This window comes from Hyperolius riggenbachi, chromosome 2, assembly GCF_040937935.1.
Source record: "Hyperolius riggenbachi isolate aHypRig1 chromosome 2, aHypRig1.pri, whole genome shotgun sequence".
In the NCBI taxonomy this organism is placed as follows: domain Eukaryota; kingdom Metazoa; phylum Chordata; class Amphibia; order Anura; family Hyperoliidae; genus Hyperolius; species Hyperolius riggenbachi.
The window spans coordinates 483683802-483706532 of NC_090647.1; the positions used below are offsets into that span (position 1 = coordinate 483683802).

The following is a 22731-nucleotide window of genomic DNA, read 5'->3' on the forward strand; positions in this document are numbered from 1 at the left end:
TTTAAGAAGAATAATATAATAAGTTTTATATTTAAATAAGTATATTAGAAGCCCTGTATGTTTCAATAAGCCTTAAATTGCAGAAGACTCTTACAGGTCTGTATTAGTGTCAACCTGACTAATCTTATGTTTGGAAAAGGACAGACACATTCCAAACTAATTAGCAGAAGGTCACATTAATAGAAATGCGTCATGAATGACATTGTTTAATGTTTGAAAGTCCCAATGTCTGGGGCAAATAAGTAAACCAGCAGACAAGATGGCTGGTGACGTCCACTTTTAATTAAAGGATACCACAACCAAAGGGTTGTGATAAAAATGATTGCAGCACTGTGTAGGTAGTAATCAGCACATACCTGCTGTTCCTCCCTCTGTCTGCCGCCGTTCTCAGTCTATACATGCCGGTGTGTGGTGACTTTACTGAACTTTGCCCCGGACATACTGCGCCCTGTGTGCGCAGTATGTCCTTCCCCCTTCACTTCTGGCCGGCGCATAGTGCGAGGCTCAAAAGCACACTGACTCCTATGTGCTGCGTGTGCGCTCCATTACACCAAGCGTCACATGATTAGCATGTGACGCTCAGTGTAATGGAGCGCACACGCAGCACAGAGGAGTCAGCGTGCTTCTGAGCCTCGCACTATGCGCTGGCCAGAAATGAAGGGGGAAGGACATACTGCGCACACAGGGTGCAGTATGTCCGGGGCAAAGTTCAGTAAAGTCGCCGCACACCGGCATGTATAGAGTGAGAACGGCGGCAGACGGAGGGGGGCAGGAGGAACAGCAGGTATGTGCTGATTACTACCTACACAGTGCTGCAATCATTTTTACCACAACCCTTCGGTTGTGGTATCCTTTAAAGACGTCAAATATGACCTGATATCAAATGTCAGAACTTGTAAACACTCCAAATGACATTAATTCTCACAAGATAAGGTAAATAAGGAATTTATAAACAATAATATTATGACTTAGGTATTCAAAACATGATAAAGCATTGGCGTACAAAAGTTTCAACCAATCAGAACCTGGGATTCAGGGAAATTGCAGATTAGGCAGCCATATTGCATCCAATCATTATAAAAGTAGGAGCTGAAAGCTCATAGTTTGCACTAGCCTTCCAATCTCCTGAGAAGACACACAAGGCAGAAGCTACCTTCCCACATGTGGTTCTATATGCTGAAGAGATGACAGAGAAGGGGTAATATGCTTAATATTCTGGTGATTTAATTTATTAATTTTTCAGCATTAAGTTCTGTTAAGATGTTAGCAAAAAAGTTTTTTTAGAAGCTATTTTTTATGCTATTTCTTTAAGAAGATTACTACAAGTGTTATAGCTATTGATACAGATGAGACTACTTTTGATCTTATTCTACATAACACAACTGTTATATTCTTTTTTGAATATGTTTAGAAGATTGAATATTGCTTGGCACTAAAGCCTTGATGAGATGGAATACTGTCAAAAGGAAACACTACTTGGAACTGTTCATATTTTGTATATATGCTGTATGATAAGCAAATACAATTTTTTATATAAAATCATATACTGAGTGCTCTGATTCATTTCAAGGTAGACCGTCAATCTATAATTACTGTTATAGAGGGTTCAGACCCCGCTATGCCGGATTTTATATGATAGCAACGCTTTAAAGGCTGGTCCTTTAACCACCCTGGCGTTCTGATTAAATCGCCAGGGTGGTTGCGGGAGGGTTTTTTTTAAATAAAAAAAAAACTATTTCATGCAGCCAACTGAAAGTTGGCTGCATGAAAGCCCACTAGAGGGCGCTCCGGAGGCGTTCTTCCGATCGCCTCCGGCGCCCATAATAAACAAGGAAGGCCGCAATGAGCGGCCTTCCTTGTTTTGCTTATATCGTCGCCATAGCGACGAGCGGAGTGACGTCATGGACGTCAGCCGACGTCCTGACGTCAGCCGCCTCCGATCCAGCCCTTAGCGCTGGCCGGAACTGTTTGTTCCGGCTACGCTGGGCTCGGGCGGCTGGGGGGACCCTCTTTCGCCGCTGCACGCGGCGGATCGCCGCGCTGCAGCGGCGATCAGGCAGCACACGCGGCTGGCAAAGTGCCGGCTGCGTGTGCTGCTTTTTATTTCATTAAAATCGGCCCAGCAGGGCCTGAGCGGCAGCCGCTGGCGGTGTTGGACGAGCTGAGCTCGTCCAGACCGCTCAGCTGGTTAAGCAGAGTTCACCAACCTTGCCCTCAAGGCCCACCAACAGTACATGTTTTGCAGAAAAGCACAGACATTCACAGGTGAGGTAATTAGTGTCTCATCAGAGCTAATTAACTACCTCTGTGGATTTCCACAAAACATGCACTGTTTGTGGGCCTTGAGGACAGAGTTGGGGTACACTGCTTTACTGAGTTAGCAATCATGAAAAAGGCAAGAACCGCTCAGGTTTTTGACACCTGGAGCCCGGAGGTGAGCTGTAATTCCTGTCTGTCTTTACCTGCCGACTGCCGTAACTCTGCGGATGGGGAAGCACAGTGACAGAATGGGGTGTCAATAAACACCAGGGAAATCTATAGGGAAGCCACTTCCCCTAGGGAAATCTATGGGGGCTAGTGCCACTAAACACCACAGAAATCTATAGGGAAGCCACTGCCCTTAGGGAAATGTATGGGGGGGGGGGGGGCTAGTGCCACTAGACACCAGGGAAATCTATAGGGGAGCCACTGCCACTAGGGAAATCAATAGGGGAGAGGTGGGGACTAGTGCCACTAGACACCAGGGAAATCTACAGGGGAGCCACTGTCACTAGGGAAGTCTATAGGGGAGGGAGGGGGCTGCTGCTGCTAGACACCAGGGAAATCTATAGGGGAGCCACTGCCACTAGGGAAGATATAGGGGAGGGAGGCGGCTACTGCCGCTAGACACCATGAAAATCTATAAGGGAGCCACTGCCACTAGGGAAATCTATAGAGGAGGGAGGGCAGATATTGCCGCTAGACAACCGGGAAATCTATAGGGGAGCCACTGCCACTAGGGAAATCTATAGGGGAGGGAGGGGCGCTACTGCCGCTAGACACCAGAGAAATCAATAGGGGAGCCACTGCCACTAGGGAAATCTATAGAGGAGAGAGGGCGGATATTGCTGCTAGACACCAGGGAAAACTATAGGGGAGCCACTGCCACTAGGGAAATCTATAGAGGAGGGAGGGCGGATATTGTCGCTAGACAACCGGGAAATCTATAGGGGAGCCACTGCCACTATGGAAATCTATAGTGGAGGGAGGCCGGATATTGCCGCTAGACACCCAGGAAATGTATATGAGAGCCACTGCCACTAGGGAAATCTATAGGGGAGGGAGGGGGGCTACTGCCGCTAGACACCAGGGAAATCAATAGGGGAGCCACTGCCACTAGGGAAATCTATAGAGGAGAGAGGGCGGATATTGCCGCTAGACACCAGGGAAATCTATAGGGGAGCCACTGCCACTAGGGAAATCTATAGAGGAGGAAGACACCCAATAGACACCCAGGAAATTTATAGGAGAGCCACTGCCACTAGGGAAATCTATAGGGGAGGGAGGGGGGCTACTGCCGCTAGACACCAGGGAAATCAATAGGGGCGCCACTGCCACTAGGGAAATCTATAGAGGAGGGAGGGGGCCAACCCCGCTAGACATCCGGGAAATCTATAGGGGAGTCACTGGCACAAGGGAAATCTATAGGGGAGGGAGGGGGACAAGTGTGGCTAGACACCAGGGAAATCTATAGGGAAGCCACTGCCCCTAGGGAAATCTATGGAGTGGGGGGGGGGGGGGGGGGCTAGTGCCACTAGACACCAGGGAAATCTAAAGGGGAGCCACCGCGACTAGGGAAATCAATAGGGGAGAGGTGGGGGCTAGTGCCACTAGACACCAGGGAAAACTATAGAGGAGCCACTGTCACTAGGGAAGTCTATAGGGGAGGGAGGGGGCTACTGCCATTAGACACCAGGGAAATCTATAGGGGAGCCACTGCCACTAGGGAAATCTATAGAGGAGGGAGAGGGGCTAACCCCGCTAGACACCCGGGAAATCTATAGGGGAGTCACTGGCACAAGAGAAATTTATAGGAGAGGGAGGGGGACAAGTGTGGCTAGACCCCAGGGAAATCTACATAAGAGGAAGTGGGGCAACTGATGTTAGACACCAGGGAAACCTATAGGGGTGGGGAGAGCCACTGTCATTAGACACCAGCGAAATTTATAGGGCGGGCGCATGCCACTAGACACCAGGGAAGTAAATCACTTTACTCCAGGGAAATCTATGGGGGGCCACTAGGGAAATGTATAGAGGCTGCAAAGTAGTCTGTCACCCACTAGGACTGGCTACCAAACATCCCTTGTGGAGTGCTCTGGTAAAGACTCTTAGCAAGAGGAGAGCCTAAGCTATTGATTGGTATCAGGATTAGTGATAACACACATCTCTCTGGTCACTGGCAGCCTTTCATGGCTTCAGGCTAACTGGGAGGGAGGAGGCAGTAGGAAATGAGACGCTGTAAGTTGATGCAGTCAGTATTTTCCTTACTTTATTTTGCAGAAATCTGAAGGGTTTTTATAAAACTCTTATTATGCATAGTTTATGTATAACATTATTATGTAAATGCATATAAGAAACTATGCCTAAAATGTGGCTTTGAGAGCTTGCCTGATTGCAGAGACACTGAAGGTGACTCGGACTGCAGTTCTGGTTCAGTGTCATGGAAGAAAAGTTAGTCCTTTATATGGGAGCATCAATCAATTCTAGCAGAAAAGTAATTCAGGAATAATTTAGTCATTTATGATTCAGAAGCCTTGTTCTGTCTTCATTTCTCATGTCATCGCTATAGTTCTCAAAATGCCTCAGAGGAACCATCGACTTTTACAGATGCAAGTCTATCCTGCAGTGCTTTTAGCCACAGTAAAGCAGAATTAGAGGGGTAAAGTGGACCTGTTATGACAGAAGAATGAAAAATGGCAGTTTTTTTTTTTACTTTGAGAATTGTAACTTGCGTCTCATGGCCTTACAGGCTTCTCACTTTAAGTGTAAAGTGACAAGCTGTATGCTGTTGTACAGCGCCACGGAAGGCTCTGGCGCTATTTAAATCGATAGGGATGGGCTGACAGGCATCTTCCTGTAAACTAATGCTCGTGGCAGGCACTCTGAGTATAGAATAGAGGTCTATGGATTTAGCTGTTATGAGATCATTAGTAACGTTTATGAGAGTTGTTTCAGTGGAGTGATTAGGGCAAAAACTAGACTGAAGATTATAAAGCAGGGAGTTAATAAAGAGGCGACCAGCCAGTTCTGCATAGTTATGTCATTCCAACAATTTGAATGGGGGGTGAGGGGTAATGAGGAGATATTTTTGTTTTTTACCCCTATTTCTACATCTGCTTTTAGGACTTCTTGGAAAATCAGATAATGCTTTAGTTCACATATACAAATATAGACTGTTTCACAAGCGCCAATGTATAACTGGAAATCCACATCTGCATTGTGTGTTCTCCAATGTTGCTCAGCTGCTCTGGAACTCCGCCTCAGATACTGGACGAGTAGCTCTGTGGGGCATATGCCATGTTCCGTGCCCCGAAGCAGATAAAAACGGCGTAGGATAAATGGCTCCGCAATAGTACAAGCCATAATTAGTAGAAAGAAGGTTAAATTGTGACACGCGATAAATAGCAGGCGTCTAGTGCCCGCTGTTTATCGGGCAGCATAACTGTTTATCGGGCAGCATAATTTCGCGGCTCATACTATTGCCTATGGAGGCAGGGGGGTTAGTGTTAGGCAGCTGGGGAGTGTAGTCTGAGTTTAGGTACAGTGATCAGAGTTGTCTTGGCTCAACCTGGGGGGGGGGGGGAGGTGGTAGGGGACTAGCGCACTGCACCCAAAAATAGGCGCATCCATGACCACGGCAGAAAAATGAGCATGTCCATGACATGGTGTGGGCAGAGCGAACTTTAATGTAACTCTGAGGCAGTGGGCCAGAGTTTTCTCCCAGAACAACAATAGGCAAAGTGACCCTAAAGGTAATTAGGCAATGTTCCCGAAATGCATAAGAAAGCAGTGTTCCCACAATGATGTAGTGAAATGCAGAAGATGCAAGTGCTACAAAAATACATAATAATGATATGGCGGGACATTAGACTGACTATGGCCGGGATTAGATTGTGAGCTCAGCCAAGGACATGACTACATTTTCTGTAAAGTGCTGCCTTAAGATGCCAGTGCTATATAAATACATAATAATATAGTAGGACATTAGACTATGACTATGGTGGGATTAGATTGTGCAAAATCTTCAGAAACTGCTGATACTACAGTATTAGCATACCATTTAATAATCATGAGTTCCCAAAATGCCAAATGCTGCAACAATAACCCCAAAGTAGCAAATGCAGTCTCTATGACCATCAAATAATAACTGCAGCAACTGTTACCTCTGACACATGATTTTGCAATAACCATTACCTCCGACAAATGAAATGCAACAATCGTTACCTCAGACACATAAAATGCATCAGAAAACAATTACTTTGACTCCGCAAATGGTAAATGAGGCAAACATTACCTTATGCGACCACAGGGTCCCACGGCTGGGACACCAAGCGGCCAGAGGTGGGACATAACCTGGGACACATTGCAGCCTGGGACAGGGCACCCTGAACCTGGGACGTGTCCCAGGTAAAACGGGACATCTGGTCAGGGTAGTTTAGGCAGAGGTTTAGTGTCAAAGAGGCAGGGGAGTTTGAGGCAGTGTGAGAGAAGTTTGTATATATTACCTGGTACCTGATGATCGCGTCTCCTCTCCACTCCCTACTTAGTTTGAATGATTCCGGCAGCCAGTCAATCACCATTTGGCTTTAGGCAGAGGTAGGGTTTAGTGTGAAAGAGGCAGGGGAGTTTGAGGCAGTGTGAGAGAAGGCAGAGGGGTTTGTATACATTACCTGGTACCTGATGATTGCGTCTCCTCTCCACTTCCTACTTAGTTTGAATGAGTCCGGCAGCCAATCAATCACCATGCGGCTTCAGTCCCTGCATGGTGATTGGCTGGCTGCAGGACTCTTGCAAACTGAACAGTAAGTGGAGAGGAGACAGGATCACCGGGATCAGGTAATGTATCACAGATGCCGCTAATGACATCTTATTGCTAAAGTTATTTAACGTTTCAGGACATTTCTGAAACGTTAAATAACTTTAGTAGCAAACTGGTTACTCAAAAAGCAGTGATGAAACATTGGATTAAGCCTGAACCTCAACCAGAGTCATTAGTCATGGAACTGGTAGACTATCTTCTTCAAATGGAAAAATGAAACCTTGAAAGTAATAATAAGACATGGGTCAAGAAATGTTTTAAAACATGGAGGAGATATGTAAAAATATTATTCTCTCCTAGCCAAATCTTTCATCTCATGAAATCATTTTAAAATACAACTTGGTATCTTCTTAACAAAATTGGGGGTAATCTGGGTGTCTTGGAAATTTGATATCCTGAAATTCTATCTGGTAGAAATAGTACGACATGGAGGAAGGACGGGGGGGGGGGGGGGGGGCACTTAATGGTAGGGGAAGGGTGAGTTATAATTGTTAGGTTGTTAATTGGTTAATACATGTTTAAATATTTTCCAAATCAGATTGTATGATACTTAAAGAGACACTGAAGCGAAAAAAAAAATATGATATAGTGAATTGGTTGTGTACTATGAATAATTACTAGAAGATTAGCAGCAAAGAAAATATTCTCATATTTTTATTTTCAGGTATATAGTGTTTTTTCTAACATTGCATCATTCTATATTATGTGCAGATTACACAACACTCAGCATTCAAAATGAGTCTTTCAGAGCAGTCTGTGCACTAATGACCTCTCCTCTAGCAGAGAAAAAGAAAACAGTTGAGATAATAAAAGTCAGATAACAGTTCTCTCCAAGACTAAACTTAGTCGGAGAGTTAATGGCTTGTTTGCATAGAGATAACAACTGGAGTTTCTTAACCCTTCCTGTACTGGAAACAATTAGACTGATGTATCTGATCTTAATGTTTTATTTCTTAGCTGTACTACACATACAAATCATAATATCATAGTTTTTTTTTTCGCTTCAGTGTCTCTTTAAAGGGGAACTGAAGAGAGAGGTATATGGAGGCTGCCATGTTTATTTCCTTTTAAGCAATACCAGTTGCCAGGCAGCCCTGCAGATCCTCTGCCTCTAATACTATTAGCCATAGCCCCTGAAAAAGCATGCAGCAGATCAGGTGTTTCAGACTTTAAAGTCAGATCTGACAAGATTAGCTGCATGCTTGTTTCTGGTGTTATTCAGATACTACTGCAGAGAAATAGACCAGCAGGGCTGCCAGTAACTGGTATTGATTAAAAGGAAATAAATATGGCAGCCTCCCTATACCTCTCACTTCAGTTCCCCTTTAATGATGCTTACAGCATTAAAGGCATGGCTTTTTATTAGAAAACATCGCACAAGCCAACTATGTAGATTATATTACAATACCATATTGTTATACTTCATTTATCTATCAAAATTTGAAGAAAAGACTTTATACACTGGACTATCATGGTATTACTTGCCAATGTATCTGTACTGTAATAAGATAACCAACAAAATAATATGATGATAATTGGATATTGTTTGTAATTTTTTCCTCATTGAGTGCATCAATAAAATACTTTTGAAAAAAAAACTTTAGTAGCAAGATGCCATTATCGGCATCACCCCGTGCCATTTTTGCGCAGCGCCTCTTTTCAATGTACGCCTGTGCCCGGCCACCTAACTATGTAAGATTGCTCCCATACCAGAATAGCAAAAAGTAATTCAGAAAGGGTGGTAAGGCTGCACAGAATACTGTCTTACCCTGAGCCATCCCTGTGTTAAACCTGACATGGGTTTTAAAGAGGAACTCCAGTGAAAATAATGTAATAAAAAAAGTGCTTAATTTTTACATTAATTATGTATAAATGATTTAGTCAGTGTTTGCCCATTGTAAAATCTTTTAAATCCCTGATTTACATTCTTACATTTATTACATGGTGACAGGGCAGGTGATGTAGCTGCTGCATGCTTTTTTGGCAGTTGGAAACAGCTGTAAACAGCTATTTCCCACAAATGCAGCAAGGTTCACAGACAGGAAACTGCCAAGAGTACGTACTCAGAATTTATTTGTGGGAGGGATTTCACCACAATATCAGCCATACAGAGCCCCCTGATGGTCTGTGAAAAGGAATAGATTTCTCATGTAAAAGGGGGTATCAGCTACTGATTGGGATAAAGTTCAATTCTTGGTCAGAGTTTCTCTTTAAAGTACACCTGAAGTGAGAAGCACATGCTGCCATATTCATTTCCGTTTCAACGAACGGCTCCAACACTATGGAACTCGCTACCTCCACCCATTAGAGCAGCCCTCTCCTTCAACATTTTCAAGAAGGCCCTCAAAACTCACCATTTCACTCTGGCCTACCACCCCTCACAATTGCTCTAAACCCACAGCTGCACTCTGGTCCCCTACCTTTCATGTCCCTACCTCTCCCTCTAGATTGTAAGCCTTTGGGCAGGGTCCTCCTCCTTTTGTGTCCTACCTGATCATGCATCTACATTACTGTGCACTCATGCTATGCATTTCAGTGAACTCAACATGCCTAATCTCCTTGCTCCCCTCCAGTGACTGACTAAGCATTACCTGGTACTCATACTGTGCTGTGTGATCTGGTCTTTCTTGTATTCCTGTATTGTCATTTTGCTGTATGTCACCCCTAAATATTGTCTGTAACCTAAACTAATGTCCAGCGCTGCGTAATATGTTTGCACTTTCTAAATACAACAAATAAATAAACAATACCAGTTTCCTGGCAGTCCTGCTGATCTCTTGGGCTGCAGTAGTGTCAGAATCACATGCCTGTAACAAGCATGAGGCTAATCTGATCTGCATGCTTGATTAGTGTCTGTGGCTAGAAGTATTAAGAGGCAGAGGATCAGCAGGACAGCCAGGCAATATGCATTGTTTGAAAGGAAATATATATGGCAGCCTCCATATTCCTCGCACTTCAGGTGTGCTTTAACCCTCCTGGCGGTTAATTAAAACCACCAGGGGGCGGCGCAGCACTATTTTTATTTATTTATTTTAAATCTTGTAGCTAGCCTAGCGCTAGCTACATGACAGCCGCTGTGCAGCGGCATCCTCCCGTCCGGAAATCCCGTTCTGAATGGGATTTCCATTAGGGCTTCCCCCGTCGCCATGGCGACAGGCGGGATGACGTCATCGGGCTTACCGCCAGGAAGGTTAAAGCAAACCTGAACTGAAAAATAAAAGTCAAAATAAACATACTCGTCATACTTACCTCCCGTGTAGTGTACTCGTCATACTTACCTCCCGTGTAGTGTACTCGTCATACTTACCTCCCGTGTAGTGTACTTGTCAGTCTCTTTCTCCTCTCCCATGTCCTGTTTGCCTAGTGTGATCAATGGAATTCTCAGTCCTCCATTTTAAAAATGGTGATGACCCTGTTACCAGTTCTGGATCAGCAATCCGTTAACCAGTAATATTGCCCTCTTGAGCCATAGGGAAACTTGGACATGACCTTGCATTAGCTTGCACATCAGTTAACCTTTCTGTTATAATTGACAGTGACTGATATTGTGTAAAAGGGCCCTAAAGCTTTCAGTTCAGAAAATATCTTGTCAGAAATGGACTGAATCATTAGAAGAGAGAAACTTAGGGTGAGGTAAATACACAATATTCATGTGCGGGTACATCATGTTTATTTTAAATTATTTTACTCAGGTCAGGTTCTCTTTAAAGTGCCTGTTACTTATGATTTGCTATAATATGCCACTTGTAAAACTGCGACCTAATGACTGTATTTCTCTCCCTTCCAGTTTTCAATTAAAGTCTGCTGAAGATTCCGGGCTTGGAGGGAGTTCTGGGAGCAGCCTGCCTTTCCTTCACACTTTGTTACCTACTGACTTGCGAGAGAATCTTCCATTTTGGAGGCTGGCTGGAGGGAGGCGCAGGCCCGGCTTTTCCCAAGGTCCAAGGGATTGCATGCAGCACTTTACACGCCCTTGGGAATTGAGAGAAAGAAGAATGAGGTGCAGCAGTTCAGCACACGCTGAGAGGGACTTGCAGATATGGGAACCAGAGTGATGCCTTGAGGTTGCCCTCCTAACAGAAACACCCATAGAGGGACAATGTATGGAGAGGCATGTGGGGACTGGCATTCAGGTGATGGCACAAAATCCTTTTTTTATTTCCATATTTTGTATCAAAGGAATGAAAGCTATTGTCTGTATTCAATAATAAAGCTGGAAACTGCCACATATAGGGTCGCAGTTAAGAAAAAAAAAAAAAAACTCGCGTGGTGCCATGTCACGTGACTTCCCCCTGTTTTGGATGATGCTGCTTACTCGCTGACAAAACCGAACAGGACTTTTAACCTCTTTTTTAGTATTTTTGATGAGTAATTGAAAACAAAACATAGGAGCCAAAAGAACCCCTGTATGAGAATCTTGCATGGATGCTGCTCCTTGCTGCTATGAGCACCTCTACTCCTTTGCTTGCATCCGGCCAGCGCTGTTATATCCTATTCATGCAGGTCAGGCCGTGACTGATGGGTGTGCCAACAGAACACCGAGCACTTATTAGCTATGTCCCAGGTATTAGCTGTAGATACTGGATGTTGTAGTAACCATTTATACTCTGCTAGGTTTGTGGTCTTCAAATTCATTAACAAAAGGCACTCATAAAATGACTTCAACACTTCTGAATTTAGTATGTTGTGATGAACCACTTTATCATGGGGGTTGTGCACATTTTATGGACAAGAGATGCTTTCTAGCTGGTTCGGACTTTATTGCAAAGTCAGCAAATGGATACTTACCTCGGGAGGGAGAAGCCTCTGGATTCTGGAGAGGCTTCCTCGTCATCCTCCAGTGGCTCAATCCAGGGCTGGGACCCCCGAAGAACTGCCGCACTGCCCCTATGCAGGAACACAGACCTGCTCAGGCAGAAAAAGCCGACCCCCATTGGGTCTGTGCCACTACGCACACGGCTCATGCATGCACAGTAGCACAGGCCTGATCGAGCTAAGCTTTTTCTGCGGGAACCAGAGTAGGCCCGTGCTTGTTCTCATGAGCGAGCCACTGACAAGCATTTTTTGGGAGTTCCAGCTCTAGAATGGTCCGGTGGAGGAAGACGAAGACGAGGGAAGGATCTAGAAGCTTCCTCCTCCCAAGGTGAGTACCCCCGTAGGGGCACTTTTTTCCCCCCGACAGGTAAACTTTAAGTAACTTTATGTTTTTGTAATCTCTCATGACTGAATGCCTTTTTTTTTTATTTCTTTGTTTTTTTGAAGTTTCAGACAGCAGGGGGGTGGTGTCAATACATCTGTGATTATGCTACGGGTTTTATTGAGGAAGAAACGTGGGGATATGACAGAAACATGTTTACAGTGATTTTTCACAGTCCTTAAATGTAGTTATTATAATATGATAAACAACTGGTGCTGAGCGTAACATTTTGAATAGACTTGGACACAAATCAGATTAAATTGGCAAATCCCATTCAAATTCAAGAAAACCTAAGTGAGTTTTTAGTCCCCTTAAGCTACTCACTAAGCTCTCTCCTCTCCTGTCAACTTCCCTTCCCTATTTGCCTTCACTTTCAAAATGTCAGTCACCTCTCAGACCACATTGATATGAAAAATATAATTCCGATGCACTCTCGCCACTTGCACTGTTCTTCCCTTTGGATCCGAGCTTGTAATTGTATGTAGAACAATCACCTCTGTCCTTTTATCATCATCGTCAACTATTTATAAAGACGGGTTTGAGGATTCCCCAAGAACCAAGAAGAAGATCCACCCTCGAGGGATATGCTGACTGACTGATTTATTCAATAAATAAATAGTATGCTCATAAAGGAGCAGATGCAGGAAAGCTCACTCTGACGTAGCGTGGGTTACTCTGATACTTTATATGCATACTGTTGATTTATTGAATAAATCTCTGAGCCAGCATAACCTTTGAGTGTGGATCTTCTTGGTTTTTGGATGACCTAAGGCTGGTGGCCTTTAACCACCCTGGCGTTCTGATTATATCGCCAGGGTGGCTGCGGGAGGGTTTTTTTTGAATAAAAAAAAAACTATTTCATGCAGCCAACTGAAAGTTGGCTGCATGAAAGCCCACTAGAGGGCGCTCCGGAGGCGATCTTCCGATCGCCTCCGGCGCCCAGAATAAACAAGGAAGGCCGCAATAAGCGGCCTTCCTTGTTTTGCTTATATCGTCGCCATAGCGACGAGCGGAGTGACGTCATCGACGTCAGCCGACGTCCTGACGTCAGCCGCCTCCGATCCAGCCCTTAGCGCTGGCCGGAACTTTTTGTTCCGGCTACGCTGGGCTCAGGCGGCTGGGGGGACCCTCTTTCGCCGCTGCTCGCGGCGAATCGCCGCAGAGCGGCGGCGATCAGGCAGCACACGCGGCTGGCAAAGTGCCGGCTGCGTGTGCTGCTTTTTATTTGATTAAAATCGGCCCAGCAGGGCCTGAGCGGCGACCTCCGGCGGTGTTGGACGAGCTCAGCTCGTCCAGACCGCTCAGGTGGTTAATGCACGCACCATGTGGAGACGCTTTGTAGCTCTGGAAGACTGAGTGAGTGGAGCCATTGTCTTTCTTGTTTACCTATGGGATTCCCCAATCTCTAGGTACTGACAATCATGTGACATTTTCTTATACCACATGATCCCTAATGCTGGGTACACACGATGCGTTTTTTCGGTCGATTTTCCATCTGATAGATTTACGATCGATTTCCAATTCAATTCCGTTATCTTTTCTTATATATTTCCATTCACTTCTATGAGAAATTGATCAGAAAAACGATTGAAAATAAAATCGGACATGTCGTAAATTATCTATCGAACCATCTAACTAATGCTGGGTACACACGTTGCGATTTCCCACTCAATCCGCGGGATCGATTGGATCGATTCGATTATTTCCAACATGTTCGATCAGGTTTCGATGGATACAGCCGTCGATTTTGCATATTAAAGAGGAACTGTAACGGCAAAACGTCCCCTGGGGGGTACTCACCTCGGGTGGGGGAAGCCTCAGGATCCTAATGAGGCTTCCCACGCCGTCCTCCGTCCCTCGGGGGTCTCGCGGCAGCCCTCCGTACAGCCGTGACGTAATATTTACCTTCCTGGCTCCTGCGCAGGCACTCTGACGGCTGTCGGCTCCGAAGTAGGCGGAAATACCCGATCGCCGTCGGGTTCGCTGTACTGCGCAGGCGCAAGTCTCCGGCGCCTGCGCAGTAGAGCTGACCCGACGGAGATCAGGTATTTCCGTCTATTTCCGAGCCGAAAGCAGCCACAGCGCCCCCGCTGGAGCCAGCAAGGGGAAATATTGAAATTACAGTCGGGCCTGTCGCCGGCTGTTCAGAGGGCTGCAGCGAGAACCCCGTGGGACGGAGGACGGCGTGGGAAGCCTCATTAGGATCCGGAGGCTTCCCCCACCCAGGGTGAGTACCCCCCAGGGGATCTTTTTGAAGTTACAGAGTCTCTTTAAGTACAGTTGTATGGTGTGTACCTAGCATAGGGCCCTTTTCCATTGGCGAATGGGAACCGAAGGGATGCGATGCGGCTACGCATTACTTCCGCATCCCCAAACGGAGGAGATGGGTGCAGGTGCGGGCGGAATGCGGGCGTGTGGCCCGTTCCGGAAAACAAGCACGCAATGGAAATTGTTCCATTGCTGTGCTTTTGTTTCAGTTCGACCGCGGTGCAATGTGACTATGTAGCCGCATTGCACTGCGTATAGTGGAAAGGGGCCCATAATGGCCTACAGCAGACAGTGTAATCTGCAGGGATGCCATTATAAATTCTCTATCTACTACCATTTTGAAAATATTAGTAGATGAAAATCAGTCTGAAAAGTACATTTTATCAGTTCAGAGTGTAAATTTCTTTCTTGTGTCAAAAAGATCAAGATCAGATGAAGCAAAAAATACCAGTTTCCTTTCACCTTTGGAGGAATCTTCATTCTTTTGCTATCACATCACATCCTATCACACAAAGATGAAATGTAGCTCGTTGCATTAAGGACCATGTATACACAACATTTAAAAAAAAGACATTCTCAGTGCAATCATGTTCATGTGTGAAAATTATAAGAAATATCTTTGGAACTAATTTTGTTTTCAATGCACGGGACAGATTACAGTTCTTCACTTTTTATATCCATGTACAGTAGAGTTTCGGTTATCCGGCACTGATGGGGATTGGCTAGCTCTAGTAGGTTATCTATCTCTATTTATCCCTCTAGTAGGTTATCTATCCCTAGTAGCTACCTGCACTACTCTGAATATATGGAGAGGAGAATCAGATTGTTACAAGTACCTATTTTTTTTATTACTGGAAAATACACAGATCTCCTGGTGTATGCAAACGTCTCATCTTCTGCCTCCTTAGGAGCCAAATCTAATCACGTAGTGGGGTGGCTTTGTATAGAAGATTCAGAAATCATGACAGGCTGTGTTCCCACTTGAGCTGAGAAAAGACAGTTCTTATCTGACAGTGAACGGCTCCTTTTTTATATAGGAGTCATTCACACTTGTCAGCCTGCAACGGATCTATTTGATCCGATGGGTAAGCGGGTTGCACTTCTGATCCCTGGCTCCAGCCGTACCATCAGAGCAGTGTGTTCCCACTGGCCAAATGTGATCTGGTGCAGGTGCAAGTGGGAACCAAGCCTAACTCTCCAGTGATCTCCTAGGAGTGGATAAACCATAACTAAACTAGGAAACTCTGGATGGATGTTTCTTTGTCTTCTACTATGTAGAAAAAGACAGCAACCATGGCCTGTGTCATACTAGGATCTAGTCCAGTTTGGAAAGATTAGCAGCTGTGATAGCGTCTCACACAAGAGCTCAGTGACAACTTTACAAAACGAAACTAAAGCCTGGTTGTCCTGTATTTATGAAATAAAAGATAAGCTACACTACACACTGCACTGCACTACACTAACCCCCTGCTGCCCCACCAACTAAGGTACACTACACACTGCACTACACTATACTACACTAACCCCTGCTGCCCCACCAACTAAGGTACACTACACACTGCTCTACACTATACTACACTAACCCCTGCTGCCCCACCAACTAAGGTACACTACACACTGCACTACACTAACCCCTGCTGCCCCACCAGCTAAGGTACACTACATCTACACTACACTCTACATTGCACCACACTAACACATCAGTACTTCAGATATTACTTGATCCTGACGCTGCTCTCACCTCCCCCACACTCCGGTCCTGCTTCTACATGAGCTCCTCTTCTGCAGCTGCTGGTGATATTGCATACACTGCTGCCGCCTGCCGATATACAGGTCCGGATCCTCCATTCCTCCTGGCCATCGTACTTCCACATAAGTGGTTGTTACTGTAACCACCAGCGGCACACTTGTGCCACACGTGCGCCGCTGGTGGTTACAGTAACAACCACTAATAACAATAACATTTATATAGCGCTTATCTCCCTTGGGACTCAAAGCGCTAAGGTACACTACATCTACTCCGGTCCAGAAGTGCGATGGCCACTTCTGGACTGGAGCAAGGGGGAGATGAGCACGGACGCAGGATATGGTAATATAGCTTCCCTGTGCACTTTGCACCACTTACCTACCATACCAATTTTTTTCCTAACAGTTTTGCGGAAGAAAAAGTTTGTCTTATATTCTGAAAAATACGGTAGTGTTTTGAGCTGGTCTGTGACTGATACAACAGGCTTTGGTTGTTTTTTCTTGTCTCGCAGGTTAGAATAGGATAGCATCTATACGCTCTCACATTATCCTTACATCACACTGCACTCATCCATAGGTCTTCTGATAGATATACGAGATTATGAGCAGTGAAGTCTTGACTGTTTTGGATACGTTCAAATCACAGTTCTAGAGTGCAGTTATAATCTTGATAATAAAATTCAGCTCGTGGTAAGCAATTATTGCATGTTCAATGCAGCTTGAAGAAAAAAAGGAGCAAAATGCAGTACCGTATCTTATCCAATTAGAATTTAATCTTTCACTGCCTTGCTTCAATAAACTGACATTTGATTGGTGGCTATGAGTTAATGTTCTTTAAACACAATCACTGATCTTTACACTGCTGAACTGATAGCTGCACTGAACCTGAAGGCGGGAAAAGCTCTTGTTCAATGTCTGAATGTTGTAATGAATATACAAGTGTTTAACCTTCCAGTGCTAAACTACATCTTCAGGGTAACCAAAGCCTCCCATTATAATATCAGGACAGAGGAAATGTTTTGCTAAAAATCAGTGGTACTTTGTTTTATTTTCTTTTGTTTTATGTGAAATGTTCCTCTGAATCGTGATGAGAAATTTAGGTGAATGTCTCAGAATTAAGAATGACAACTGTAAATCTCACCAGTGAATAATAGAGTACACCAGTCCGCCTGATTTGGTTCTGGGCTGTAAATCCACATAGAACATCCTGGTCTAATGGAGATTTCTTATAAACTGAAAGTAAATGGCATGAGTCTGCAGCCCCTGCTTGGATGATGTACAACAGTGTTCCCCAACCCTATCCTCAAGGCCCACCAACAGTGCACGTTTTGTGGAAATCCACGCAGGCAGTTAATCAGCTCTGCTGAGACACTAATTACCTGACCGGTGCAGGTTTGTGGTTTTCTACAAAACCTGTACTGTTGGTGGGCCTTGAGGACAGGGTTGGGGAACTCTGACACAAAGCTTCTCCTGGATTTGTGGAAGAGTTCCTTGCTGTTGGTGAGAGGAAACTCACAAACACCTCGGTTCCTAAGGACTGGTTCAGACAGGTTGTGATGGTCATGTCTAGGAGAACTCATGGAGAAGCATGTGATCAGTTTGGTCAGGTGATAGATATGTAAGTCTCTGATTATCGCTAGTTATGTGCTAAAGCGGGATATGATCACAGCAAATCAGAGCTTTGCAAATTTGTCAGCTGATCACATGCTTCTCCATAAGTTCTCCTTGACAAGACCATCACTATAGATGGACGTGTGAACCAGCAGCCTCGTGTCTCCATCAAATGCTTTTCTGCTAGCGAGCAGAAAACCATTTGGCGACCTTCAGCAGTGCTTCCCGTCGTTCGTCGAATGAGTCGCATTTTGACCTCTGCAGAGGGACACAGAAGCACCAGGGTCAGCCAAGTATGAAATGAGACGACAGGATTGAGCTTAGTGTTTTATGTGAACAACGATAAACAATCGTACCCACAGCTATCCATTCATTTGAGTGGACAATACTTAAAAGAGCGATGCGGCCATCGTTTGATGCCATGTAGACGTCCATATGAACCGGCCCTAAGGTTTCAAGGATCCACACTATGGTCTATTAGGATCCAGGCAGGGGTATCAAACTATTACCACCTCAGAGCAGACAATTTGTAATAAATCCTTGCTGCATTACCAGAATTACAACTGTTCTACAGTGATCACCAGTCTAGGAGATCCACCATCTCCTCTGATGCTGTTATATACGTTGTTTATGAGGACTTCACCTCTCAGAGGAGACACAGTGCAGGCACAGGAATGTAGCAATGCCAAAATGAGGTGCAATGCAGGCAGGGCAGAGTGCCATGATACAGAGCTCTGCATGGCTGTGGTCCAACCCTTGCTAAGCAGTGGCATGGCCAATAAATATCCCCGCAAACCTACTGTAGCATATGCAGCCGACTTTCCCTCAGGGCAGCGATGTCCCTCCCGAGGTTCTTACTCAATTCAGATTACCAACAATAGCATGCACACTTTCCACTCTGACTCCCACTTGCCAAACACAAGGGCATGTTATTAGGATTATACAGTATATATGGGGAGGAAGAGAGGGATTGAATGCATTCCATTTTGTATTTTTGGCATGAAAGAAATAAAGTTTGACAGTGCATGGGACAACCGTCTCCCGTCTCGTCCTTTCCTTTTCCCTTTGGGGTGACAGCAGTAAAGAGCTGTAGATTGGACTTTATTGTTTATACCAGACATATCTACGTGATGCTTCTGGCAGCTCCGCCAAGGAGAGAATGTACAGCGGGATAGAAGATGTTGGACGCCGGCCAGGTTTGCAATATATCAATGGTGAAAAATGAGATGAAACACGGAGCAGCTTGTGCTCACAGAGGAAGCAGATCCATCAACCTGGCCTTCATGAGCAGAGGTCTCAGCATCCAGGGTAGCCAGGCCTGGCAGATGCACAGCAATGCAGGGAGCGCAGAACAAAAGATAGCTTCCTGTTACGCCAAGTCCAGCCAGAGATTGAGGATTGTTTTACAAAGGCAAAAAGTAAAGGGAAGCATCAAGGACACCCTTTATAGCAAGACACGGGTTCAACTCACTAAGCATTACTGCATGCGATAGAGCAGAAAACAACTGAATTTACAGAAAATTTTGTGAAATGTCAATTCAAAGGCTGTTTCCGCATGGAAAACTGAAATTACTGACTAGTGAGGTAAATTACCGACTTGAGATGTAAATGATAGACTTGTGAGGTAAATACCTCATGAATGTCAATTTACTAAGAATTTCACATGCGGGAAACCAAGTGATAGCAAGACGGAAAGGGCAGGCACACACGCATGGATGCTGCAGCAAGGAGCTTGATAAGCTGTCAGGTAGTTAAAGAGGAACTCCAGTGAAAATAATGTAATAAAAAAGTGCTTAATTTTTACAATAATTATGTATAAATGATTTAGTCAGTGTTTGCCCATTGTAAAATCTTTCCTCTCCCTGATTTACATTCTGACATTTATCACATGGTGACATTTTTACTGTTGGTAGGTGATGTCACTGGAAGTAGCCGCTGCTTGCGTTTTTGGCAATTCGAAACAGCTGTACACAGCTATTTCCCACAATACAACGAGGTTCACAGACAGGAAACATGCAGGACCATGGTCCTCACAGTTTCCTGAGGGAGGGGTGTCACCACAATATCAGCCATACAGTGCCCCCTGATGGTCTGTTTGTGAAAAGGAATAGATTTCTCATGTAAAAGGGGGTATCAGCTACTGATTGAGGTGAAGTTCAATTCTTGGTCACAGTTTCTCTTTAAAGGGGAACTGAAGAGTGAGGTATATGGAGGCTGTCATGTTTATTTCCTTTTAAGCAATACCAGTTGCCTGGCAGCCCTGCTGATCCTCTGCCTCTAATACTATTAACCATAGCCCCTGAACAAGCATTCAGCAGATCAGGTGTTTCAGTGGTTCAGACTTTAAAGTCAGATCTGATAAGACTAGCTGCATGCTTGTTTCTGGTTTTTATTCAGATACTACTGCAGAGAAATAGACCAGCAGGGCTGCCAGGCAACTGGTATTGATTAAAAAGAAATAAACATGACAGCCTCCATGTAGCTCTCTCTTCAGTTCCCCTTTAAGTCTTGATTGCTCAATTGTGCTCAAAGCATGAAAGCAGTTAGGTATGCATTGTAACCGGAAGGAAGGTGAAAGAGAAAAAAACGAGAGCCCAATATAGTGTAGTATGTTGAGATATTTGAATTAATGGTGAAGTGAGAGAAATTATACTCACAAACGTGGGTTACCGTTCAGGTAACCACTATAAAGGCAGGTGAGGAGATTAGGCCGGTCCTCACTCAGGGCTAAGAAGTCGCTCTCTGTAGAAATAGAAACAAGAATGGGGGTAGCATTCCCCTCCACCAGGAGTGGACACAGTGTATTTGGCATTTGGCAAACAAGCTTGGCATGGTTTAAACTTTTATTGCCATCAAATGTTCACATGCATAAACAGATGCAACTTATGAATGATACATATGCAATACTTATCGTGGCATGTGCAGGATTGAGGTAGTGTGTGTGTGTGGGGGGGGGGGGGGGGGGGTGACAGCCTGACGATAGTTTCACTGTAATCAGAGCTTCTTCTGATTACATTGAAACGGTCGTCAGTCTGTGCACCCGCTGGCGCCCATTTACCCATTCCTGCACATGCCACTATAGGTATTGCATTTGTATCACTAACAAGTTGGATCTGTTTATGCATATAAACATTTGATGGCAATAAACGTTCAAATAGTGCCAAATTTGCTCTTTCCTTCCTGATAAAACAAGTGCGTTGTTCGGTACTGAAGCCCGAAGCTGTCAGTAACTAACAAGCAGCCATTCCGAAAGTTATAGAAGGGAGAAAACATAGAAGTGAAAAGGTGAAAACTAAATTTTTCAGGTAAATAAGGAAGTTAATAATGACATATTTCCCTAATTGCGCAATATTATTATTATTTAGAAATTAAAAATGGTCCATAACATACTAATAGTTTTGGGCTGATACAAATGTTATGCTAATTTTATGTAGATTGCACTTCACTTGACTGTATACTCCATTTTCCCTGCACTGCAATTATCCTTCAAATACTGAACAAAATACTACGATTCCTTAAAATAGCAAATCAAATACTACATGAGGTAAAAATCTCAGTGAATTGTCAGGCATTTCAGGTTTATAACTGTATTACAGAACTATCACTATCATCTTAGCGAACCAGCACCATATTCAAAAAACTGTATAATATGAAAGACTGGGATGTGCTAAAAGCTAAAGCAGGCGACAAGATCCACTCTATAAGCGCTTTTGTGAGTGCTTGCGTTTGATTAGCGCTTGCTGAGCGCCTGTTAAAAAAAAAAATCGGTCCCATTCACTTTCATTAAAATTGCGGTAAAAATCACTGCAATTGCCGCGTTCGCGAAAAACCGTACGCGATTGCAACGATTTTTACCACAATGCTAATGAAAGTGAATGGGAGCGATTTTTTAACAAGCGCTAATCAAAAACAAGCGCTCACAAAAGCGCTTATAGGCCTTGTTCACATCTGATAAAGCAATCCAGCGTTTTACGATCTTGTGCGCGATTATTTTTAGCACCTCCCGGAGCTTTCCTGCGCGTTGTGATTTTTTTGTAAAGCGCTTTTTTTAAGCGCTTTTGCAGAGCGGTTTGTTTTTTTACTTCCTGACGCAAGTCAGGAAGTGAACTCTTTGACCCGGAAAAGAATAAATACAATGTATTTATTCATAAAAGCACTGGGGAAATCGCTATACAAAGATCTTTTTCAAGTGCTTCACGATTTCCCTATACTTTGCATTGAGACAAATCGCCCCAAAAATGGTACAGGCAGCGCTTTGGTGAGCGGATCGTAATAGAACTGCTCAGATGTGAACACTCTTATAGGGAATCATTGCACAAGCGCTTTCAGGGCAATTTTGAAAATCACCGGCACTTAAAAAATCCAGAAAACGCTCTTAGTGTGAACAAGCCCATAGTGTGGATCCGCCCTAAAAGCAGCTAAAAAAAACAGCACCGAACCAGTATTTATGCAAAAAGTATCAAAAGTAAGCTTTATTGAACAATTCCAGATAGATAATAAAAACAAAACATCCACCATGAGGTGGTAACTGGGGGAAGGGGTAGGTACTGTACATTCTGGCCATCAAAACAGTAACGGTACAGGATTAATTATAACATGGAATTACAGATCCATGTACCATCCACAAATTACAATAGGTATCTGTAATATACAGTATACAAATAGTAAACACACTAACAAAATGTGTACAATGTTTGAATATACAGTGGGATGCGAAAGTTTGGGCAACCTTGGTAATCGTCATGATTGTCCTGTATAAATCGTTGGTTGTTAAGATAAAAAATGTCAATTAAATATATCATATAGGAGACACACACAGTGATATTTGAGA

The 22731-nt window shown here is 44.2% G+C and overlaps 1 protein-coding gene across 1 annotated transcript in view; it reads left to right on the plus strand.

The window, feature by feature from the left end:
* TRARG1 (trafficking regulator of GLUT4 (SLC2A4) 1) overlaps positions 1–11308 on the plus strand; it is a 97530-nt gene extending 86222 nt beyond the window's left edge. Inside the window, exon 3 of the mRNA XM_068266015.1 lies at positions 10866–11308. Coding sequence (XP_068122116.1) covers positions 10866–10876 — 11 coding nt within the window. The 3' untranslated portion in view covers positions 10877–11308. The remainder of the gene's footprint in view (positions 1–10865) is intronic.
* Positions 11309–22731: the final 11423 nt, after the last annotated feature.